The sequence below is a fragment of the Pseudoliparis swirei genome, chromosome 18, assembly GCF_029220125.1.
Source record: "Pseudoliparis swirei isolate HS2019 ecotype Mariana Trench chromosome 18, NWPU_hadal_v1, whole genome shotgun sequence".
Taxonomy (NCBI): domain Eukaryota; kingdom Metazoa; phylum Chordata; class Actinopteri; order Perciformes; family Liparidae; genus Pseudoliparis; species Pseudoliparis swirei.
The window spans coordinates 27,737,803-27,763,763 of NC_079405.1; the positions used below are offsets into that span (position 1 = coordinate 27,737,803).

Consider the following 25,961-nt stretch of genomic DNA (forward strand, 5'->3'; position numbering starts at 1 on the left):
TAAACTCTACTTTCATTTTATTATATACGATGACTCAGTTGTTTTTATAACTGACAATATTACACACGTTACTCAGACTTATGACACTAAAGTATGAATTTATAATCTGGCATACTTTACCATAACTTCATGGCATTTTAATCTAGTACACTATACTTTGACTTTCAAGAAATACCATTATTTAACAATGAAATTATGGTTATGAATTAGTACAGTAGAGCCTTTTGGACCCGTTCTTTTGTCTGCTCGGATGAAATAACGATGTGATCAGAAGTCAAGGTCACTGACCTTGTGTCACGACATGTAGAATCCAACTCAAGAATATATATACTGTAATTATGGCACTTTGAAACATGGATGTGCTAAAAGTGGCGTGATGTACACTTGACTGGTCGTCAGGCAGATTTCAGGAACGAGGCAGAGACGTCGTTTCATATAAATAGCAGTATAAATTATTTTATTTACAGAAACTTGTTACAAAACAAATATACTATACAATCTTTTCTTTTAAATATTAATTCTAACCTATGTTTTGTTCTTGAATTACATAGCAGCCAATACAATAAGTCCAGCTGAAAAAATGATTTTAATAATGTATACAAAAAACAAACAAAATCTATACACGCTTTTACATAATATGAATGGTGGATTCATTGTTTCCTCCCAAACACCAGCTGTATTCTCTCTCTCTCTCTCTCTCACGTTCACATTCCAAGTCTCTGGTGCTCTTAATAAAAACTAAAACGCCCCCGCCGTGTTTCCATCGGCTGGAAAACAAAGTGGAGACGTCGGTGGAGTTTTTAGAGTAAGCAAAACACTTGATTGAAGATCTTTACGTAATCAGAGAGGATCTCAAGCATCTTCACGTCTCGTCTGGATAACTTTTAATCTCCCCGCCCCCCTTTTTTTAATAAAAACAATTTTAAAAACACCAACAACACAAGTGTTTCATACTGGGCTGCTGACAATCTCAGGTTTGACCAGATTTAGGGTTTATAGGCAGATTTAAAAGCAAACGCCTAAATGCTTTTTTTCCAATATTCAAGTAAAAGGTTTTAGAAACAAACCCAAAACGATACCGTCCTCAAAAACAGTCGAGCTGAGAAACTAATTCAGGCACTTTCTTTTAAAATGTTCATATTTCTTTTTTAAATCTGCAAACTTATTTCTTTTAAAAAAGCTGTGATTGAAAATTACTTGTTTGGCAACGATGACGCGAGCGGCTTCGTGTTGTTGTTGTTTTGTCCCCCCCCCGTTTCAGTCGTGAAATGTGTTTAAGGTCTGCAGAGTGAATGAAGCGTCGGAATCACAGGCCGGTTGGGTCATTTTTGTCGATTAATAAAGCCACGTAAAAAAATCATCCGCTTTAAAAAAAAGAGAGAAAAAAAAGCCCGCGTGATGGAGACCTTTGCAAAGTGAATAAAAAGGTAACGCATGCTACAGTGGCAACGCTCCACCCTCCACACATGATTCATGAGATGCTTCAGCTTCTACATATATGGCGTATTGCATTCTAGAGATTTTGGCAGTGAACCACTTCAAATAATCAAACTCTCTTTTAAAAAAAAAAAGAATCTTTTACGAAATAAATAATTGATTTTTTGTAAATTTGTCTTCCCGTCTATTTTTTATTTTTTTAAAGATTGTACCAAAAAATTCTGCGCGTACGAAAAAAATGCCTGTGCAAAAATACATATTTCACTATGTACAATTTAACAAAATATGCATTCTCAAATAGGGAAACTCCAATACTTGTTTTGATACATTAGGCTACAGGGGGAAATAAAATAAAATTAGGAATAATCTATTTTTTTTCCTCCTACTTTTCCACACTGACATCACTGGAGGATCCATAAGTTCCAGAACACGTCCGGTGAAGCCATCGCCATGAATCTCCTCGCACCATAGAACCCGCTCCAGACTCCCAAAGATAAGCAAAACACCCCGACACGTATTGCCTGATTTAAGACTCCATTTTCACAAAGGAATATCCAATCTGTCCTCACACACACACACACACACTCACACTGACGTCGTCGCGTACCGACTAGTGGTTCACACGCACAGGAGGATCCAACCCACAGAAGACAGGTGACGTGCATAAAGTTCGCTCCAGTTAAGACGCGCCGTACCTGATTCCCTTTGTAAGAGGAACGAAACGAGAAGAAAACATTTCACATCTGCCCACGAAGCCGAGGAGCTCGACGCAGCGGAGAGGGGTACGACAACAAAAAGAGTTATGGCAATAATATTACGGTTGTTGTCTTTGTTGTTTTTTTGCACAGATTTTTCTTCATACCCACACAGGCGCCGCAACACGAGCGCTTTACGGAGCGAGTCGGACCGCCTGTTTTTAGTTTTCGTTTAGGTAAATAAAAAGTTAAAAAAAAAAAAAAAAAAAGTAGTTGGCAAAGCTGAAAGCGGCTTTTGGCTTCTGGCTAAAGCTTTGAGACAACTGAGCAGAGCCTGTGGAGGAAGTAGTTGTTTAGTCAGGGGGGGGGCGGGGTCTACTGTGGCGATCATTTTCAACAACGAGAAAGACTCGGAGAACTTAACAGGCGTCCTCCGTCCGCTTCACATTTGAAAGCTCGACTAGCGTCTTCACCGACGTCTACAAAGTCTTTTTGTAGTTCATTGTGAGAAAAGAAGAAAAACCGGTAACACTTGCATAATTTCTTATTCTGGGCAATAACAAAAGCATCGACCAGATCGTCCCGACGGCCTCGAACGCATCGCCGGAAGAGACGGGCGACGAGTGAAACGACGACGACGTGACGGAGCGTCGCTGAAGGCGATGCGAGTCACAGTTTGCTGCTGCTCCTCCTCCTCCTCCTCCTCCTCTCCTTCCAAGGCTTCTGAGATCAGGCGCTGGGGGTGTAATCAAGTTGGAAAGTCCAGTAGTCCAGCAGAATCTGACGCGAGAACAATTATCTTACAAACACACACACACTCATTCGTTAACACACAGGTCAAGTGTTCCTCCGACAGGAAGACCTCTCTGAATACCGGGTGGGGGGGTGGGGGTCCTGGGCTCGCTCAGTAGACCCCCTGGCACGCCACGCTATAAATACAGTGCCGTCGCATCCCTCCTCCCAACACACACACACACACGCACACACGCACACGCACACATGGCTTTGGGAGAAATCGTAAGGACCACATTGACCAGGTCGTCTCCACCCTGAGGATTGTGGGAAGCTGAGAGTAACGTGGGTTGGATTCCAGAAGGCCTTGTGAAGTCGGTTCCCCGTCCGCCCGCCGCCGGCACCACCGTCCACAGAGGCCGGCGCCGCCGTCAGGGCCGAGCCTTCGGCTGCGGGACGAGAGCGAAGAGATTAAAATCAAGCCCGGAGGAGAGAAAACGGCTTTTGATTTCATAGATTTCTTAGATTCTTTCTCTAAGATGTTGGCAAACTGATGAGATTCAGAGAGATTTTTGAGAAACGAAACAATCTGACGTCATCGTTTATACATCTCGATGTTTTTAAGCCACCGTGAACATTATTTCACATCAGATGTTTATGGGATAAACGATAAATAAGTTCAGGCCTCTCAGAAATATCTTTCTCTGTGGATGAAGGTAGACATTGTTTAACCTGGACTAGGCACCCCAGGGGGTACCTGAAGGCACCCCAGGGGGTACGTGGAGGCTCTCCAGGGGGTACGTGGGATTTCTTTTTAAAATATATTTAAAATGAGCATCCTTTTAAAATAGCGATATAATAAATATTCAATAACATAGAAGGGTAAGTTGAGAAACGGTATTGTGTATATTAAATCAGACCCTGTGCTGGTCGGGGGTGCATCCCTGAAGGAACCAGCGGTCGAGTGGATGTGGATCCGTCTCCATGGAAACCACCCCCCTAGACCACGGAGCAGAGAGGAGACCCACCTGGTGGAGGTGGGAGTTGTTTGGTACGCCGGGCGTCCCCGGGAGACTCCGCCCATGTTTCCCATGGATGTTGTTGATGGCGGGCGACTTGGCCACTTTGGGTCTCCCTGGTCCAGGTCCCACTCCTCCACCTCCTCCACCTCCTCCTCCACCACTATGAATGCCGCTGGAGGCGGGGGAGCTTTTCCGCTTCTTGCCCTCCAGCCGGCCGTCCGCGGCGTGGTGGCCGAAGGCGGCGGCGGCGGCGTGGTGGTCCGACGAGGACGAGGACTGGTGGTGGACGAAGGGCCCCAGAGAGAGCGTGGAGTCGCTGCTGTTCATCACGACGCTCATGCGCTTGATGGACTCGGCCGGGCTGCCCGAGGGGGGCCCTCGCCCCGGGGGCCCCGAGGAGCCGCCCGCCGGACCCCCAGGAGGCTCCGCCTTGAGGCTGAGCGAGTTAGTCCGCACGGTGGGGCCACAGCTGAGCCCCACGCTGTGGACCCCGACGTGGGAGGAAGATAACGACGACGACGAGGGAGGGCCCAGCGAGCCGTGGTGGTAGGCGCTCCCCGAGCTGCCGACGGCCACGCAGTTCTTCTTGAGCGGGGAGGAGGAAGAAGAGTAGATGGCATTCGAAGAGGGGGACTCGTGGGATGAAGAAGAGAGGATGGAGCTGTTCTTCCTCTTCTTCCCCGAGCCGAAGCCGGCGTTGCTACTGTTGGCTCCGCCCCCGCTGCCCACGGAGTTGGGGACGAAGGGCGCCGACGAGGAGCCGGAGGAGACGTCCCTGGGCTTGAAGGACGCCGCCGCCGCCGACTTGGTAGTGCTGCTGCTGGAGGAGCGGGACTTGAGCGCCCGGCCCGAGGCGAGGGAAGGAGCCGAGGAAGGGGAGGAGGAGGACGAGTGGGCTGAAGGCATCTGCGGCGACGAAGACACTTGCCGGGCCTGCGCAATGCCGTAGGCCGGGTGCTCGGCGCCGCGGGCGTTTAAGGTGGTGCCGTACGAGAGCACGGACTGGCTGGAAGGAGTCTGGGGCAAGGCGGCGGGGGGGCCCAGGAAGCCTGGAGAGGGGGTGCTACCGTGAGAGTTTGTGCTTGTCCTGTGGGAAGGTGCAACAGAGGAGGAGGAGGAGGAGGAGGAGTTCTCCAAGGCCAAGGGGATTTTCCTGCAACGGGGAACGACATTCATTCGTTAGCGACAGCTTTTTAACGGTTGGAGGACGGCCGGCGGTAACCGACGAGGTCGGCTTATTACTGGGCGCCCGCACTTACTTCCACATCTGAGAGTTGACGTGCTTGTCCGTCATGGCGCTGAGGGCGCAGCGCACTTTGTCCCACCGCCTGTCGAAGGAGAAGCAACCTCTCCCGAACAGTCGACTTCCAAACGTACAGTACTGGGAACAGAGAACATCAGGACTTCATAAAAGCAATATTTATGTATGAAAAGCTAATCCTTCCTCCCAAGAAGCGGCTGCGTGGCCACACGGCGGCCGGCGGCGGTCGGGTGCACTTACAGCTGCCGGTCGAGGGTGATAACCTGAATAGTGACAGTCCAGCTTGTCGGCGGAGTCCTCGCGCTCCTCGTTCTCTCCCTCGTCGCTGGAGGGCCGAGAGAAGCCGTCGGGCGCGGCGTGGTGCGACGACTCGTGGACGACTGCAGCGTCTCCGGGGGCAACGCCGCCGTGACCACTGTTTAGTCTGATGGACCGATAAAGTGACCGATCATATATATTAAAATAGTCATACATATATATTTATACATCTATTTTTAAATATATAAATAAATATATGTATACATACATATAAATAAACGTATATAGATATTTTTATTTTTTTAATATATATATATATATATAAATAAAATATATTGTTATATATATAAATAAAATATATATATATATTTTAATTCATTTATTTTATTTATATATACACACACACACACATTTAAATATATATATATATAAACTAAATGAAATACAAGAACAGATCTGGTGCAGGACATACCGTGGAAGACCAGGGCTGTGAAATTTGGGCTTGCAGAGAGTCAAAGGCTTAGTGGCGTCTGGGGCGGGGCCGTTGCCATGAGCGACCGGGTGGGCGTCGTGGGCAGCAGCAGCGGCGAGGTGGGAGGCGGGGTGAGGGTCCCTGAGAGACGCGCTTTGCTGGGACGTGGGTTGGTGGAGCTCTCTCTCCTTCTCCATCTCCCGCTCCCTCGCTCGGTTCTTGTGCTCCGCCAGCAACGTGTCAAAGCGCTTCCTCCGCCCGGGCACCGCCCGCCGCTGGCTTAAGGAATGTGTCTGGTGGGACACGAGAGGTCAAAAGGTCAAATCAAGGTTTGGGTCTCATGATGGGATGATACATTAATAGGATCAGAGTATTCATAAGCCACGTAACGGTGCTTTTTAGCAGTACTTCTTTTAGTTTTTAGCTTTTTCGTAGTACTTTTTCTACTTTCAACTCCGCACACACTAACAGAAGTCGTCTATCGTTTAGTGTTCAGCTCAGTTTGTTCTGGTGAACTTCTCTGCTGGCTGAGGAGGACAGAGGACAGCAGGAATGACCGATGGTATCCGATGGTCTTCATAACCCTCACTCAGAAATGTCATTCATTTATTTAATCTCCTAGATCCCAGTGAGACATTGATGCCTCTGTGTAGCGCCGGCGCTCACCTTGCATGTTAGGGATCTTGTGCATGGTTTCCGAGCGGTCATATCCACAACGCCACAGTGGACATCGGCAATGAACTCACGTTCTGAAGGCACAAGGGAGGAGAGGAGGAGAGGAGAGGAGAGCACGGTTACTTGTCTACATTGTGACATCTTGAAAACTAGAATATTCATCCGAGACGAGTCGCAGTCTCTTAAAGCCGACGGCCGTGACGTTGTGAAGGTATTCGAGTGGATTGAGTTTTCTTTTTTTACTTTAATACCTGTGGTAAATATACTGATGCATTGTGGGTAAAACATGCAGTACCCTCTGTGGATGTTTGTTTTGGATTACTGATTACGGATTTGAAATATGTTGAATGAGACGGTATTAAAGATACTGTTTGTCATCATCTAAACTGGAAGAGCACCTTCACCTCACTTCCTCTCACTGACCTGTCACTTTCTTGCTGAGGTGGCGTCTGCTGCTGCTGTTGTCCTGCTTCTTGTCCGAGAGGACCGAGAGGTGACCCTTGCCGTTGGGAATCGGACCCGCGGCCAGTAACGGAGGCTTTGGTATGGAGGGACAGTTAAGGCCTGGTTTAAGGGCTGATAGTGAGGAAGAAGAGGAGGAGGAGGAGGTGATGGTGGTGGTGGTAGTGTTGGCGCTCACAGTGGTGCTAGAGGAGGATGTGGAGGGGGATGAGGTGGTGGTGGCGGTGGCGACCGGGGCAGACTGGGCCTGCACCAGCTTGGCCGACGAGTCCACCCGCAGGTGCATCTTCTCCACCTTGACAGCCGGGGTGAGGCTGGAAGAAGAGAAGGTTACAGAGATGAAGAGCGCGGCCAGCAGGAAGCCGAGAGTTAGGAACGCGGAGCCGGAGAGGAATGCGTGGCGAGGGACGGATGTGTACGCATGGAGGGGGCTGGGAGGACAAAACACAAATCTACATGACCCATCGGTCATCAAACACTCTGGTAAGACATGAAGAACACAGGCGTCAAAATACAGGAGCTCTCCCGGAGCACCGGCCTGGACCAAGTGAGAGGATTTGATAATACTGGCAGCATCATGCACTCACCACTCGTCTTCATTGAGACTGCAGCCTGTGAACTCGTCAAGATTACGACTAAAGTGTCGTTTCTTTGGCCGGGTGTAAATGTACAAACACCAGGCGACAGCCAAATGAACACTAATCAATTACAGCCGAGTAAAGATTACAGGCAACAGTTGTTGAAATAGAAGGAAAATAAAGAATCAGTGCCGTAAACTTGTATATATTAATATAAAAATACGATGGCCTGTCCAGCCGTGGTCCTCTGGGTGTGGAGGGACTTACAGCTTGTCCAGCTGGGGTGTCCTGAAGGCTGCAAACGGGGTTCTTCGCGGGATGTCTGGCAGCTTCTCTTTGGCTGGTTTGAGGAGTTTGGGATTGGAGGTGGAGGCTGAAGCTCCGGCGGCGGAAGGTCGGCTCGGGACGCCTCCGGCTGCGGACGCCGAGCCCAGCCCGGGCCCGCCGGTCCTGTTCCTGCCCGACACGGGGAACGGGGCGGCGGAGGCCGGCTTGATGGGCGAACTGTGTCTTCTCTCTGGAGCGACGGGACAAAAAAAACACACGATCATTAACCAGGGCGAGGCTTCACAGCGCTTTGACCCAGCACGGTTACAGAACATCAATGGGGCAGTAATTAGGTTAAGAGGCGTGGGACTGTCGGGATCGAGTGAGCAGGTTACCCGGGACAACAAATAAGCTGAAACAGAAGCCCAAAAGGTCAAGAACTTCATCTCCTGCAGACTGTCGAAGGCGGTACGACAGCAGTCAGGTGAGGGCGACACGACACGAGGAACATGTTTTACCACCGAGGACTCGCATCCAAAACTAAATGTACTTTTCCCTCTGAAAAGAACCGTAGTCGAACGTTGGTCTGCTGCCAGTTCACAGACGGGTTCGGCCTTTTCAAAAGGACGCGCTCGCTATTTCTAGTAACCGCATACGACAATGAAAAGGCACACTCAAAATAACTTTATTGACATCGTCACCGCAAGGGAGACGAGACTCTCTTTTTTTGGGTAATATTTAGAAGTTACAGTGACCTGCACCAAAGCATTTCATCTCGGCCATGAGGCGGCAGCAGCAGCAGCTCCCTAACAGATATCCTGGGCCCCCCTGGGGTCAGAGGGGTCAGACAGACGGACACTGCTGCGCCGACCATAAGTAGAGAGAGAGAGAAAGAGAGAGAGAGAACATGTCGTAGTCTGGAAACCACGGCCACTGGAGGAGAAAACAAACAGCATTGCTGTGCCCGGCCCTCAGATGCCCCACCCTCCCCCTCCCTGTGTGTCTACCGGAGGTTCAGTCCATGGTGGGATTAGTTAGCTGTTGTTCGCTAAGCTCCTGTCGTTTGCTCAGGTGTATCCACATTCCACGAGAAAACAAGGTGCATGCCTCCTGACATGATGCTTGCTGCCCAATGAGACATATTGAGTGCCAGTTATCCAATTCTTATTGTCTGTATCCTCTTTTGTCTTCTAAGGATAAATCCAGACTTCTACGTTTCCATTTTAAAAAAGCATTCCTTTTGCTATATTCACGCCGAGCGTCCACACCTCTCGGGAGTTTTTCGAGCTCAGAGAACAAAAAGGAGTTTAGAAGCTCTTTATAAATAACACTTAAAGACGCCACCGTTGTTCGGGGTTCAGCAGCTTAAAGGAGCATTCCACCACAAAGGAAGCTTTTAAAGCAATGTTCTGTTTGCCAGCAGGCAGAAGTGAGTCAATGAAGAGCAATGCACTGGAGCGAGAGAGAGAGAGTGAGAGAGAGAGAGAGAGAGAGACAGAGACAGAGAGAGGGAGAGAGAGAGGGAGAGAGAGACAGAGAGAGGGAGAGGCAGAGAGAGAGGGAGAGAGAGACAGAGAGAGGGAGAGAGAGGGAGGGAGGGAGAGGCAGAGAGAGAGAGGGAGACAGAGAGACAGAGAGAGAGACAGACAGAGAGAGGGAGAGAGAGAGACATAGAGAGGGAGAGAGAGACAGAGACAGAGAGAGGGAGAGGCAGAGAGAGAGAGAGAGACAGAGAGAGAGACAGAGACAGTCAGTGCGTTTACATGCAATCGAATTATTGGCTTAGTCGGACTGAAATCGAATTATCCGTTTCATGTAAACACCTTAGTCGGACTATGTGCGGTCCGACTTCGGTCCGATTAACACCCCTGGATAGCTCGGTCCGATCCAGTTGATAATTCGACTCTCGCGGCATGTAACTTTGAATTCGATTCGGAACTGGACTTTGCGTCTTTGCGCATGCTCGAGATCCCGCCGCCCTCCTCCCTCCCTCCCATGTCGTGACCCGGAAGTCGAAAGAGACGATAAATTGTTTCTGCCGGCCAGGTTGCAACAAATAACCAGTCCCGCTGCTAACCATGTTGGTGCCCTAAGCATAACTCCTCATGATGTCCCCCTGAGATCGGGTCTGTGTGCGCGGATGTGTCGGCGCGCATCACGGCAGAGCGATGCGACCCGAGAAGTGTTAACGGGGGGGGGGGAGAGTTGCTGAGCGATTAAATATATCTCTTGTTCTGCCTGTTTTGTGATATACATGCCTAAAAGGCGCCTAATATTTCTAGACTGAAATAATATCGGCATTATAATTATTATAACTATGAGGATTTTATTAGTTGCCTATTTAGTGGTGCCCCCTCAGGACTTGGTGCCCTCTGGCCGAAGCGTCGTGCGCGTTATGGGAGCGGCGGCGCTGCAAACAACGCTATGGAGAACACAAGAGCCACACATCTCTGGACCGAAGAGCAGACAGAATTTATGCTTAATGTATTGAAGGATTTGAACATACTAAAGTTCATGGTTCTTTCTCGAAATGTTGATGTTGTTGTTGGTTGTTGTTGGTGGTGGTGAAGAGGTCAAGCGGAAATGGCTGTATCACCACGAGTTGTAATGAAAACAGCGCCGCCTATCGTATCGGATATGACATGCTTTCGGCCAATGATTCGAATTACTCACTGCCATGTATATTGGGAGAACAGCTGATCCCCCAAAAGATAGCATAGTCCGACTAAAGCAAGATTCGAATTATACCATCATGTAACCGCACTGACAGAGAGAGGGAGAGAGAGAGACAGAGAGAGGGAGGGAGAGAGAGACAGACAGAGACAGAGAGAGAGAGAGAGAGGGAGAGAGAGAGAGAGACACAGAGAGAGGGAGAGAGAGACATAGAGAGGGAGAGAGAGAGAGACAGAGAGAGGGAGAGGCAGAGAGAGAGAGACAGAGAGAGAGAGACAGAAGGACAAACAGGCAACTGAAGGTCAACTCGACTCTTTTCTCCTCAAGAGAGAGTCGCGGGCTAAATGTTGAGGAACGAAGTGAAAACACACGGAGAGTGGAAGCGTTTCGGCTTCAGGAGCTCTAGAGGTGATCGGTGTCGGCAGCCGGCTAACGCGGCTCGCTGTGGTCGCCTGGTGAGCTCAGCAGAGAACCGAGCCGGAGGCTGAAGCTCAGCCGGTCATCGGCAAACAAGCTTGTTGCTGCAGGAACTGTTGGGGATGCACACACACACACACACACACACACACACACACACACACACACACACACACACACACACACACACACACACACACACACACACACACACACACACACACACACACACACACACACACACACACACACACACACACACACACGCACGCACGCACGCACACGCACACGCACACGCACGCATCGCACGCACGCGCACGCATGCCGCACGACACGCACGCGCACACGCACGCACACGCACGGGCACGGAGTAGCCACTCCTTATTCTACCCTCAGCCACACACACGAAGCACACACACACACCTTCAAACTACATCGCCTTCTTCCAATCTTTCCTTTTCCAGGCAGAAGAAAAAAAGAATCTCTCTTCTTATCTAAAAAGGGCCCGTCTCTACACACACATTCCCTCCCTCCCTCCTTCCCCTGCTGTCTCGGTCACAGTCAACAGAGCACAAACTCACACCAGGAAACCACAGCGTGAAACAAGTACGACACTGGGGAGAAGAAACAGAGAAACGAGAGAGAGAGAGAGAGAGAGAGAGAGAGAGAGAGAGAGAGACAATGCCAGCGGCAGAATGGAAGGGGAGTGGAGGAAAACAAAAACAGAGGAACGCGAGGAACGGGAAGAGCCTCTTCCACCCGGTGAGTTGGCTCGGCGCCGAGGGGACTCCCTGGCTGTGTGACGAGGGTCTCGCCGTTCATCTAGTTAATGAAAGCCGACGCGGCGGCTCGTCCACTCGCCATCTCAGCTCAAGGTGGATGATCCCATAACGAGTGTGTGGCGCCGTGAGGAGTTCCACTAGTTCATAACACAGCAGCAGAGCCTGGTACTCCCCCCCCCCCCCCACCCTGCTAAGATCAGCCTCACGGGAAAAAGATGGGCTCAAAGAAGCATGTTAACATCATATTGGTACCCTCTTAAAATGTGCCGAGCTCGGCGCCTTCGCCCCGCGCCGACGCCTCACGAGGTCCTCCTGTAACGACCTCGTGAGGGAGAGAGACATTAGCGTTGCCACGGAGTCTTATTTTATATTAACGCCGTTCCTGTGTGGGGAACTGAAACTATTAGGCGGTAAGTGAAGGAAAGTTACTCGCCAACTTTTCTATTAATCGTTTCAGCCAAACGATCAAACAGACAAGAAAACGGCAAACGTCGTCGGATTCTAGCCGTGCGATTTTGGAGACTTGCCACCTCTTCTGCCAGAAGAGAAAAGCCCAGTAAAGAACACACCCACGTACAAACAGAGACGTAAATTAAATCTATATACTAATTCAGGAGCATACAAGTGATGGTGAACTATTCTAATGATCAGAGATGCCTCAATCTACAAGATGTACGGCAGCCGCCTGCAGGGTGCCGTCAGCACCGTTTTACTTCAGAGGCACTTTAATGCCCTCTAATGTCTAGATAATTATCATTAAATAAATCACTTGTGCAGGTATGAGGACCCGACTGTAATAGTCTAGTCGTGACGAGAGGTCTGGTCCAGACAGGCTCATTCAGTCTGTCGTTTAGCAGCGTGGGAGGAAGCGTCTCTTGTTATCGAGGACGGTTCCAACGGGAGCCATGTGCCGTTATACCGCCCTCTAGTGGCGGACCTCGACAACTGTAACTGCTGTCACACTTTCACGGGGATTTCACACCACTGACATGGGAGGCAAAGAAAGAGGAGCAAGCTATAAGAAGAGAATGATATCAGATGTGTGATTCAGAGGCAGCGAGAATGTAGCGATGAGCTAATGAGGGTCGAAGGCGTCGCATCTCTCACGCTCACAGCCTTTTAACAAATCACGTCTTCTCAAATTGGCTTAATTAACAGAAGATTAATGGGCACCCTCGCGTCAAAACAGAGAGATTTACATAATAGACTGTCGCTGCAAAGTTTCAGGGAAACGAGATGGCGGGTGAACAGACTCATTTATTTCAGCCGGCGTGGGCGTTTGTGAACTTGTCGGTAACACTGTGAAGTTTAAAAGAGATCCGCAGTGATGCAGTCGCTCCGTTTACGGATCTATAATTCACCCACTTACTCTCGCACTTCAAAAGGGATCCAGCTTAACTACTGGACACACAAACGCACCTACAGTATCAGCAGAACCAGAAATCGCATCCGGCTTGTGCATGGCAAAAAAAAAATGTTTTTTAAAAGTATGTTTCTGCAAAAGACCGAGAGAACCGCATCACATATTAACTGAATTTAAACACACACACACACACACACACACGAGACAGTGAGTGAAATAAATAAATCAAAGTCTGTGCCGCCCGATCTCGGGTTACTGTGTGGAGTAAAGTGGTGGAGGAGAAAAGACACGGGGAGAGAAGTGATACCACAGAGTGTTCTGATGTGCGAGGCATCACCACCACTTGAAGCGGTATATGGTTCTTACAGATGAAGACGGCCTCCTCACATCTCTCCATTCCACTCCATTCACTCGCACTTCTTGCGTGGGCGTTATCGATAACGTTCACTCTTCAAAAAGCTAAATCTACATGGTGTGAGCATTAAAAATGACCGAATACATGCAGGTGTGCGTGCATCAGCGTCGGAAGTACACGAGGTCAAAGGGCAAACTGCCCATAGGAAATATAATTTTGCTCCTGATATCACGTGAAGAGGGGCAACAAAATGCTCTCATAATGTCCTTTAATAATTATGATAATTTAATAGCGTTTTGTTTTTCTTCTTTGTTTTGTGTCCTATCTGTATTGCCTGTACTAGGTAGGAACTATAACAAAGAAAGTAAATAAATATCATTTTAAATTATTAAAAAACTAAGACATATGTTATAATTGTTAATACTCATTTAAAAAATGTAGTAATAATAGATAACCACAAAGGAATAAGAATAACATTTTATATGATTGTCTGATTTTTGTTCAAAAGAATCTAAGAAAACACTTTGAATCTGTAGACTACTGCCTAAAAGTCTTATTATTTACATTTTTATGACAACTGCTCATATACTGTAAGCCTAAAAAGGTATAATTATTATTTTTGAACAAAAGGTTAATTAATAGCATTTTGTTTTCTTCTTTGTTTTGTGTCTTTTCTGTATTGCCTGTACTGAGTAGGAACTAAAATAAATCAATAAATATCATTAGAACTTTTTTTTTTAAACAAAGAAATAAGTTATAATTGTTCAGTCATTTAAAAAATGTAGTAACAATAGATAACCACAAAGAAATAAGAATAACATTTTGTATGATTGTCTGCTTTTTGTTAAAAAATCTAAGAAAACACTTTGAATCTGTAGACCCCTGCCTAATAGTCTTATTATTAACATTTGTATGAAAATGTATCACATACTGTAAGCCTAAATAAGTATATTTGTTAATTTGGAACAAAAGGTTAAATATTGTTTCACAAGTTTTAAAAAGTGCCCCCAATGTATTTTTAAATGCTCCTGTATTTCAGTCAGTGGGGGGAAATTAACCCCTAAAAAAAACATGTACATTTCCTGCCCTGGTGTGCATGTGCATGACACTTACCGTAGTGTGCTTGGAAGGCCTGGGGCTTCACCACCTGGCCGCAGTGGTTGCACATCACCAGGTAGAAGTCGTCCTGTGCGGGGCATTGGCCGAATATGGGCATGTCTGCACACAAGGGAACAATTAACCAGAGCGGTCAAGGAGAGGCGCATCAAACGGACCCAGTTGGCAACACACTGCCGACTCTTCATTGAAACATCAATCATCGGTTGTCATAGCGCGGCAATAGCTCAAGATCGCGGGTAGCGTCACTTTAATAGCATCGCTTCACTTTATCGGCTCCCATCAAGAAGCAGGGTGCATACACATATTGACCAATGACTTTAAAACCAAATTTCCATGACCGAATGTTTTGTGAAATCTCGCTGCAGACATGAAAAAGTGAGAAAATGTCGTATTTAAACTAACAATGAGAAATCCAAAGCATACAGTAAATAACCTTAAATGACTCAAACGAATGAGAGACAGTAGTTTGAGGAAAAGAATAAACATTTATATAAATGTTTATTCGCCGCGAGTGTGAATGAGCGTATGCCGACTTATATTTTGAGCGTCTTTCTATTAAAAACATATTAATTATTTAAAAGCGTAAACGAAGAAGTGAATATAGCAAATTTCCACGACTTTTCCAAAACCATTTTTCAAATTCCATAACTTTTCCAGGTTTTCCACACGATCCCTGAAGAAGGAAGCGTAGGATACAATGAATGGACACATCATCATGCAAAAAAAGGGGCGGCTGTAGCTCAGTGGGGTGAGGGGGTCGTCCTGCAACCCCAAGGTCGTCGGTTCGATCCCCGCTCTCCCCATTCATTGCACGTCGACGTGTCCATGAGCAAGGCACCGAACCCCCAGTTGCTCCCCGGGCGCATCACTGCAGCCCCCTGCTCCTTAATAACTAAGGATGGGTTACATGCAGAGAATACATTTTGTTGCCTGTGTACCTGTGTACCTGTACTCTGTGCAATGACAATAGATTGAATCCAATCATAAACAATTTGTTGTTGTTTTTGTACTCAATGCAAACTGCTGAGCAAAGTCCCCACTGCTTATGGAGAACGTCGCAATGAAGCAGGAACGAGAGAATAAAATGTGAACGGTTTCCCGCCACAAACGCAGCACATGAGAAACGAACGTCGCATAAATCGCTCGTGGAATATTTGTGACTATCAGGAAGAAATCGAATGTAATCTGTTATCCGCCTCATGCTGCTTGTGTCGTTCGTCTGCTGAGGGACTTCTCCATCTTTCGTGCTCGTTGGCAGTCTTTGTGCAAAAGACGAAACAATACTTCTTAAATATGTTTACACTGCAGCAGAAATCATATCGAAAACAACATAAACAATCAAATAGAGCAGAAACTCTTTGTCGATTAGAGAATCAACACAACAAAAATATGCAACATTTGAGAACAGATGTTTCACGGTTGGACTAATTTTGTCGAATGGGATAGGATACAGAGTATTTTGAGAATTTGAACTCATCACCTCGGGCTTCAGAATATTCTGAACAACATTTATTGACGTTTAACTGAATAAGTGAGAAGGAACATTAATTAATAATACAAAATAGTCAGTTGAAGTCCAACAATCAAACCAGAGATATGTTGGTTGTTATCAGTCTGTCAAGTTATAAAAGTTTAAAATCCATAACAATAACATATTCCAGTGCAACCTTCAGACACACGATTAGAAAACAACACGAAGCACGACTTCCAAAGTCTGCAGCTGCAGCATCTCGACCGAGCCTCGCACTCGGCACACCACTCGAGGGCAAACGGCGCCGCTGCTTCACCAGGATGTGATCAACATTGATCATCTACACACACACACACGCACACACACACACACACACCACCTAATTACGGAGGCTAATTGAGAGATTAGCCTGGGGGTGCTGTGATGAGATGAAGACCCGATACAAGAGGAGAGAAGTGGAGCCACTGTTCAGTGTGCACTCCAGCGGGGCCGTTGAGGGTTCTCCAAACATCCCTAAACACGTCTGGAAGGGATAAGGGCCATTAAGCAAAGCCCCGTATAAAATAAATAAATAAATAAATAAAACAGCCAACCTGGCGGGATTCCCCTCTCAGTGGGGTCAGCGTCAGGCTCGTGCGGTATCGACGAGCCTGACGCCTCTTACTCGTCAATTGTCTGAAGCCACTCGGCTAAGTGTCTCCTTCAACAGCCGCCGAGCGAAAGGACTTATTTCACAGCGGCTGGCGTCTTGCCAAGGAGGAAGAAAAGAAAAAGAAAAAGGCAAATGCCTTCACTTAATGGACAACGGCGTGTCTATTATATACAGTTGGGGGGGGGGAGCACAGCACCCGGTGTGCACAAGCAAAGGGGGTCGGACTGCTATCAAAAGAGAACAAGTGCAGAAATGTGACGCGAGGGCAGGACTCGCCGGTGGCTGCTTGCGTAAGCCAATCAAAGAGAAGCAGAAGTTGGAAGCTGGCCCCGAGTGCTGTTCTACATATCAGGATCAGCCCAACCGTCTCAGCGAGTCTCCTGTAGCGGCAGCGGATTTGAGTCGTAACGAGAGAGCGCAGGTACTCGCTCCATCGATCGATAACCCCTCGTGAGTATTCTACTTCTAGTTTTAAAAACTTCTCCCGGACCCTTTATTGAAGGAGGCCGAGAACTGTGGCGTCCAACCGGGCCGGACAGATCTCCTCGCCGGATCGATAGCGAGAGGTCGAACGAGGCTCACTCCCAAACGGCTGCCGTTTGTTGACTTGGGGAGCGTTTTCCAAAACGACCCCCTCCCACACACACACACACACACACACACACACACACACACACACACACACACACACACACACACACACACACACACACACACACACACACACACACACACACACACACACACACACACACACACACACACACACACACACACACACACACACACACACACACACACACACACACACACAACGCACTCGCACCGACTGAACTGTACCGACTTGAAAAGTGGTCCAACGCCACCGTGACTGCCCCCATTCTCAAGCTCCATTTTATTCCTGTGCAAGGAGGAGATGAAAAGGGGGGAGAGAGAGAGAGAGAGAGAGAGAGAAGTTACCGTGGAGGAGAAAGGAGACAAAACGGTCGAGCAAACCCAGGAAAGGGGAGTGAAGAAGAAACAACACAGAGAAGAAAGGCAGAGAAGCCGGACGAGGCGTCAGGAAGACAAAGCGAGCGCGAGCCGAGGAAGAGAGAGAGAGAGAGAGAGAGAGAGAGATAGAGAGAGAGCCCGTGAGCGAGAGACAGAGGAAGAGAGCGAGAGTCCAGTTAATCTCAGCATCCTCCTGCGCGGCAGTGATGAATGGTCTGGGTGGAATAGCAGCAGCTCCGGCTGCCTCCGAGCTGAATCTGACCTGTGGCTGACGCCCGCACGACATTTCCCAGATTCCCCGACTGTGAAATGTATTTTGTTTTTTTTTTCAAAAAGGGACGCTAGAAGACGAGTTGATTCATCGGTCCGTCATTAGTTTTTTTTTACGATGTGTTAATCATCTGGATGTGTTAGAATGGCATAGGAGGAATCTGGTGGTGAGTCATGGCGGAGAGGTGCAGTCATCCACGTGCACGCACACACACACACACACACACACACACACACGTGTTGATGAGACGCCAACGGACGCCGATGATAGAGATATGTTTCGAGCCCATTTCATAAGAGCATTAAGACTCTCTTGATTTCTTCTGTTGGACATACATCTTCTCCACTTGTTTTACAGCAGACCACAGGCCTTGAGGTGAATCGCCCCCTTAGCGTAATGCATCTTACACTGTTTTTGTATGAAAGCTCTATTTTTCTCACGGGTGGGTGTCATGGTGCGATGGTCTTAGGGGTATGCACACAATGCACACAACGCAATACAGGTGCCCCGTCAAGTAGTCGCCGATTAACCTATACAGCAACACGTGGAGAGGAGAAAAGACTAAATCTAGACCCCCTGATGACATAAGCGTGGGTCAAAATCACGTCTCCAAATGAAGGGACGGTTCCTTCTGGTCGTTCCTCATCGAGATGCAACTCCGGACAGATTCAGCCCGGTTCTGCAGAAAGCGTCAAAGCGCTCCTCCAAAGCGTCGGACGGATCAAGAGTCCGACGGCGTTCTACACGAGCCCAAAAGCTGTCGAGATTAAGTGAGAGTTAAATCACACCACCGCGATCGCCTTAAAATTAACGACGTGTCGTTCCGTCGCCGTCCACGCAAATAAAATAGAACTAGAAAAAAAAACAACGGAGGACAAATCTATTTTTAACTCTCTACACGCAGCTCAAGGAAAAGGATGCGCGTTAATCTCGGCGTCCGAGAAGCCGCCGTGACCGTCCCGAAACAGCAAGGTCACATTTGATGTGCCACGTGCCCTTGAGCAAATGGGAAGAAAGAAAATCCCCCGCGATTAGAAGTCGCTGCGGACGACGGCTCGTGACATTTAACGGAGCAGGAAACTTTTCATTAAACTTTATCGAGCTCGGCTTCAGACCGCGCCACCGTAGCTAGTTCATCATTCGTTCGATAAATTTACCCGGTTTTCAACTTGCGGGGAGGAAATCGTGATTCATAATTAAACGAGGTGCCAGTTTATTGTTGGAGCTATTTAGCCGTGGAGTGAGGTTGTTCTAAATCCAGGCTTGACGGCAAACGCTCAACACGGTGTTTCCAAAAATAAAATTGCAGTTCAAAAAGCTCTGAAACATCATTAAGAAGACAGATTATGAGTGTTCCTGTTGTTGAGTGTTATCATCACCTTTGTCTCATGAATGATGTCATCACTGGATCCCAGTACTGTAACCTAACATACATATATCTATATATATATATAAATATGCATCAGCTAAAAGAGAAAATCCTGGCATAGGCGGTAGCAACATATCCATCCGATCCCATCAAAGCAGTCTGGTTGTTGTTGTTTATTTTTAATCCACCATGATGGCACTTTCAAAGTTTACATTTATACGGCCTGAATAATTCAGGAATTGACTTGACGTGCTGGTGGTTGGTGGGGACGCACTTCAAGAGACATTAAGAAGTTATATTAAATTGAGCATTTTGATCAATTTGCTTACATTATTTCTCTAAATATGTGGCAACAACACATTGCCGTTTGTCACATGTTGTGTGGAAGCAGCTCGTGAAATAGGAGCGAGACATATTCTAACTCCATACCATTCAAAACACGGCTAAGAGGGACTTTTACAATCACAACTCCTGTTTTAACAGACATTTTTGAGTTATTATTTCGTAAAGCCATACGAGTTGTAATATAATTCGTAACTTTTTTTTAACATTATTACCACCTTATACCCTGCTGTTGTTTTTAGAGACACGTCAAATGCACAATTAAGTCTATTAAATGCCTTCTCCAATCGGAATACGACACATGTCACTATGTGTGGGCCTGAAGTTGTTAACCGTGAAGTTACTTCAGGGACAAACGTAAACGCCAACTACCACATAATAAAGACACGTTTCACTTATTGTATCCGGGTGTGCAGTCCATTCACGCCGCGCATTGGTTTACAGTTAAGGCGTGTTAAGTGTGTGAATACACGTGTGTGTGTGCAAACCTCAAGAACCAGAGAGAAGTCATAAAAAAAGAAAGAAGCACAAACACACACTCACCTTCTCTGCACAAACGCATGGCTTCACGATTTTTCCCGAAGTCTTTTAAACTTTCCTCCGATTCGGCACCTGAAAAACGAGGCGATCAGACACGGACCCATAAATAGTTGCACTTGCTCGCCTGCTCGTGCTGTTGCTACCAGTCGCGTTTCTTCGTATTCCAGCACCGAAAAAAACTAAAAAAAACGGCATGGAATCGGCCAAAAAAAAGGGGGGGGGGGGACAGTACTGGCAACTGTCGCGCTCTACCTCGCTTCCTCGCGCACATTCGGGAAGCGGGGGTGAGGGTGGGGGGACTCACCGTCGGTGCCGTTGAGTTTGGCGGCGTCGACCCAGTTGCCCCACGGCTGTCCCAGCATTGCGTCCGGACTCGGCAAGGCTCTCCGCTCCGCAACAGTCGCCATTGCTGTGGAGCCTTCTCCCCGCTGGATCTGCTGCTGCTTCAGCTGCTGCCTGGCCGCTCGGCGCTGCTCCCCCCTGACGTCATCCTCGGCCCTTTCCGACATTCTTTCCGCTACAATGTAACGACACGAGAAGTCAGCATTGGTAGCGCTCGGGATCCGGAGGACGGCTCCCCCTGATTGACGGGGGCAAACGCGTGTTGTTGCGCCGCACCCGCCCCGCAAAAACTGTTCTTATTTTTATTTTTTTAAAGAACCTGTGTTCAAACAAAGCTTATACAACAAATGGCGGACAATATACTGAATTAACTGGATATATAAAGGGGTTTGTGGGTTATTGTAAATGCAAGACTCAACTATATCGCTTGTTAAAGCTAAACCGTGATTAATTAAATATGACATACACATAGTTAGGGGTGGCTACAAAGCGATATACATTAGTACTACAGGATTTATATGGAAATATATATCATACATAGAAATAAGTATGATTCAGCATACCACCGTATGGCAGAATACAACTGATTTGGATATGTATTAAGCCACACTAGGGGATGCCTGTTTACAGTCTACACACCATGTGTGTGCACATTCTTAATGTCATGTTTATGGGGCAAAATATAAAATAATAAAATACAAAACATATCAGCCCTGACAAATGCACAACCAAAAACTAAATATTCCCATTTTAACCATGAATGGGTCCAACAACATTGCTATGGTGTTCAATACATAAACTTACCATCGGTGTCAGTGTAACCCTATGTATGATGTGTAGTATGCTTTGCAAGTAGATGTTAACAATGATGTCAGCCTCCACACACAAGAATACAATACTAGAAACACATTTACAGATAAGTTGACTTGATCTTCATAGACGATGGATCAGTAATTGTTATTTTGAAATCCAATCTGACTCAAATTATGTCGCTTACTAAATGTCTTTGAAGGAGTTTTGGTTGAACAGATTCCGCCTCTGGCTGCTAAACTCTAAAGAAATATAAAGTCAGAGTTACACACAGCCAAGTAGCCCTGACTTTCACTTTTACAATGAATCTTGTGCGACCTTCCACAATGATGCGTATGCTTACACACACACACACACACAACAAAAGTGAAAACAAGAAATGGAAGAACTTTCTTTTCCTTGCCACTGACAACATTGAGTATAGAGACAGACACAAAGTAATAAGAGTTACTCGACTTACAAAAAGGCACAAACATGTCTCGTCCTCATCTGGTGCTGTCCTTCCCATTTTATATGAATGACATCGTGGTTAATCTAAGCAACTTCTTTTCTTTTCCAATCTCAAATCATCAGAAATGCTTAACCCTCCTGTTGCCTTTGGGTCAATTTGACCCGATTCAATGTTTAACCCTCCTGTTACCTTTATATTTACTAACATATTTTACCCTTGGGGTCAATTTGACGCCAGCAATTAAAACCTCCAGAAAATTATTAGAATTAATATTGTTTTCCAAGTTTAAGTGTGAGGCACTTTATGTTTGTTTGTTGACTACCGAAAGAACACAGACATTAAACATTGAATGGGGTCAAATTAACCCTAAGGCGGCAGGAGTGTTAAATATTGAATCGGGTCAAATTGACCCTAAGGCAACACAAGGGTTAAGACACCGCCACCAATTTGACATTCAAAAAACAAGACCAGTTTGAAAAATCGGAAGAAATCTTCCACCTAAATTGGTTAAGAAGTCCAATGAATTCCCATTTGGCCGTGAGCAGCAATGACCTTAAAGCAGTTACTAATATCAAGGGTACAGTTCAGGAACTTGGCTTTGTCTTTGAACAAACACTAAAGAAAGGAATTCAAATAAAAAAGCTTGCCAGTATCGCACAGTAAAAAAAGAGTTATTTAATTTCTCTTTATGGTATACCTATAAACACTCCAGACTCGACTATTGACTCTCGCCAAATATGTTCTTATGAGGGATGTTGAGTTTCAGAATGCAGTCTCTCTCTTTGGCCCCGTTCACACCTTACAATAACATTTCGTCGTGGAGGGGTCCGATCACAAGTGGACAGCTCAAGGTGTGAATGCCCCCCAGACGCATTGAGAACGCTTTGAGATCTGATCCCATTCAGAGGTGGTCTGGGAGGTTCTACGACGCATACTTTTTCCCTTTACATTTAGTGCGTACTGAAGCTGACCGTACAAACCATGTGCTTTTGCATGCGGTACGCATACAATTGGGACATCATATTTTGTCACATTTTTTTCTGAACCTCGCCCTTCGCTCGCTTCGCGGTTAGTGAGTAGTGCTCAAGCTCAACGTGTGGAAAAAGAAAAGGCCATGTAGGAGGGGAAGGTTTGTGTCATGTGTGCAGCTCAGACGATGCAACGGGTCCTCAGGTGAAAAGCCACGAGAGCATGCTGGCGTGCGGGCTGAAAAATGACACCGAATGCAGTCGGGTTTCCCGGTACTGCATTTGACAAACTATGTATTGGGTCATTCTAAATCTTTTTTCAGGGATACTAAATAATAATATGGTGTTACAGGTATTTGAACACACTCGTATTATAGTCTGAACATTTTGAAACACCCACGGAGGTACATTTGGAGTCTGTCAAACATCAGTCTGTAATAACTAAAAGGGACAGACCCAGACTGTATGGTTTTGATACTGTATAGTACTCATAGTATAAAGATACACTTTGCATTATGTTTGAAAACGATGTCAACAGATGACACTCTTCAGATTTCAAAGGGCTCTTCTCTATATAATCAGTGGGATGAACAACTGTAGATTTCCCACAATGACACAAAACATTGACCATATTTTTACGAGGCATTGAACATCTATTTGTGCTGAAATGTGAAAATTAACCGTTTATACACAGCAACAAATTGAGAAACCTTGTGGAGGAAATGTTTGGTATGTCATCTTTTAATGACCAACACTTAAGTCATGGCATATTGATGCATTTGTGTTAGTCTGCGAGTAGCAGTGGGAATGTCTGGCATTGGATCAGAAGTGCATCTGTTATGTTTTTTTTAAAGCAAGGCAAATTATTTAACTTATAAAAAATAACAGGGATGTTTGTGTCAAATGCAGGCTAAATATCACATTTTGATAAAATTATATGAAAGAGGTACTGCACACTAAAATGTGTTTTTAAGGGTTAAACTAAAATGATATGACTGTATTGCAATGAAACACTGCCGGTGTTAATGTTGACATTTATACCAAATCTATAAAAATAGGATTTTTTTGGTTAATAAATGGCTCAAAACGCCATCTACTGTTTCAAACCAGCTTTGCCCCTCGCGCCGGCTAGGATTTATGTGCTAATTAAAAAAGTTATAACATTAACACCCTGCCTCACACGTCCACAAATAAAGTCCCAACGAAAACAGAATACCAATGAACATGTCATCAAAGTAGAAATGGTATTCATCTCAGGACTGATTTGATCTGATGCTTTGTTTTTCCAGGTAAGTAAATGTATAATAATGAAAGGTCTTTTCCTTTTGCTAGATACTCGCTACCTCTCCTAGGCTAGCACACTCATTTTTAACATGACTACATGGATAGATGTTTTTTTTGTTAACTCTTAGTTTCTGATATCCACAAACAATCCAAAAATGTATGGCTTGTTTGTGTTTTCTAAAGGTTAAAGTTACATTTTTCCTAAAGTTTAATTTTTTAGAAAGTAAGTGAGTTCTCTGTAAACATCTCTAAGCACTTTATAACTCCTTGAGATTGTTGTGTAGCTAAAGAAAACAGTAGCTGGTTATACGAATGTAGTGTCATGAAAAGCTGGGAAATCTTACCTTGGAAAAAATAAGAAAAAAAGGAAGTTAAATTGAACTCAATCAACCGATACTCATTAGTTTTGGTGATCGATGGCCGCCACACACACTGGAGAGGAAGTCTGGAGAAAGACACACACACACACACATTGAGAGAAGATGAGTCAGTCACACTGAGATAGAAGTGACAGCTTTTGATTTGTTGTTGTTGTTGTCTTAACTGATGAAAGACCTATTGCGATATATTCATAGAAATAGCAAAAACACAACGCCATACAATGATAACTGCTGTGTGTGGATGAATTACAACCACTTACTTTCAAATTGGAATTAAATTCAAAAGCTACTGATGAAGAACATGTTTGGTTTGTGTGCTCACCTTTATAAGGGATGGTCGCTGTGGTGGAAAACAATGTCCCAATAACAATATGAACTGTAGTATACTGCATTTTCATAATGTCAAACATATGCAAACTCACATAATATAATCAAGTGAGATATATTGCAATGAACCTCTGGTCTCTGCTGTTAACTGTCTGTATATATATATATATATATATATATATATTAAACTAATCTCATTGAGAATCAGCGGGAAAATTTGTATTTTGGAGACAGAATTGTGAACAACAATAACATAATTCCACTGAGCGGCAACACAAGATCGTGTTAAAGTGGCACCCCGACTCACTGTCTATTACTCTGTCATTATAGTGAATGTATTCCACGCTGCAACAGTGATCTCCCCCAACAGCCTTCTGTATTACAACATAAACATGTCAGCACACGTGGCTCAGGCTCAATCCAATCGAGGTTCGAGCTCCAAAAAAAAAAAAGTTTATCAACAGTAAAGTTGTGTGATGATTTTCTTTTACTTGACGTTTTCTAACTGTGAGCTAGCTGACATTAGCCCACCTCTGCCCGTTAACCACGCCGACGGACGGTGACCGTCGGCGGCGAGACGTTGGTAAACACACGTGGAAAAAAACTAAAACGGACACAAGGTCCCCAGCGTGAGTTGTGCGATGGGAGCTCCGTCCCGGTAACGTGTGGGTCTGTGACTGGCACGCGCGTTACCGGGGAAGCGGCGGCGGCTACATTAGCATGTTAGCTCCAGCCTGTAGCCAGCCATGACTAGCGTTAGCGAGGAAGCTGGCAGAAGCCTGACAGCACAGCAGAAGTCATGAGCAGTCGTCACGGATCCGACAACAAGTTTACTCTTACCGGGGCTCCGGACGCGGGAGGCGCGCGCGTGACACCGGGCCGGATATCTATCAACCGGGACGAACCGGGCGGAAGGAGACAGTAGACGGTGGGGGGGGGAAAGGAGCGAGTGTGCGGTGCTCAGCCTCTGTGGAGGTCTTCACCTGGCGCTTCCATGTCTGTTTACCAGACTGCATTCTGGGACGGAGACGTCACTGCGCGCGCGCCCGCACGTTCCGGCACGCACGCACGCTGAGGAGTTAAAAGCGGGTTCTCCACCGTCAAACTGGTTTGTCTGGGCTGTTATTTTCAATGAGAAATTACATTACATTACATTACATGTCATTTAGCAGACGCTTTTATCCAAAGCGACT

General features: G+C 46.2%; 1 protein-coding gene across 4 annotated transcripts; it reads right to left on the minus strand.

The window, feature by feature from the left end:
* Window positions 1-429: 429 nt before the first annotated feature.
* On the minus strand, window positions 430-25,728 carry LOC130208418 (ataxin-7). 4 transcript variants are annotated; one of them, XM_056437526.1, is made up of 14 exons: window positions 25,609-25,728; window positions 24,406-24,506; window positions 21,546-21,600; window positions 20,511-20,723; window positions 20,210-20,278; window positions 14,563-14,667; window positions 7,860-8,109; window positions 6,976-7,328; window positions 6,544-6,626; window positions 5,878-6,170; window positions 5,388-5,571; window positions 5,146-5,267; window positions 3,893-5,039; window positions 430-3,313 (listed from the first exon to the last, which is right to left on the minus strand). In XM_056437526.1, the coding sequence occupies exons 4-14, from the start codon at window positions 20,713-20,715 to the stop codon at window positions 3,296-3,298; spliced, it is 2,829 nt and encodes a 942-aa protein (XP_056293501.1). In that variant the 5' UTR covers window positions 20,716-20,723; window positions 21,546-21,600; window positions 24,406-24,506; window positions 25,609-25,728; the 3' UTR covers window positions 430-3,295. The 4 variants fall into 4 exon arrangements, with proteins under 4 accessions (XP_056293501.1, XP_056293503.1, XP_056293500.1 ...); XM_056437528.1 differs by having other exon boundaries at window positions 6,976-7,090; window positions 7,193-7,328; window positions 20,511-21,600; XM_056437525.1 differs by lacking the exon at window positions 21,546-21,600.
* Between the last annotated feature and the right edge of the window lie 233 nt (window positions 25,729-25,961).

Bases quoted from the DNA above. Each gene is read 5' to 3' on its own strand.
- LOC130208418 (XM_056437525.1), bottom strand. From the start codon at position 20,715: ATGTCGGAAAGGGCCGAGGATGACGTCAGGGGGGAGCAGCGCCGAGCG. The intron at 20,279-20,510 runs GTGAGTCCCCCC...CTCGTTTTTCAG, and splicing joins CAAACTCAACGGCACCGACG to GTGCCGAATCGGAGGAAAGT. The intron at 5,268-5,387 runs GTAAGTGCACCC...CTCTGTTCCCAG, and splicing joins ATCACCCTCGACCGGCAGCT to TACTGTACGTTTGGAAGTCG.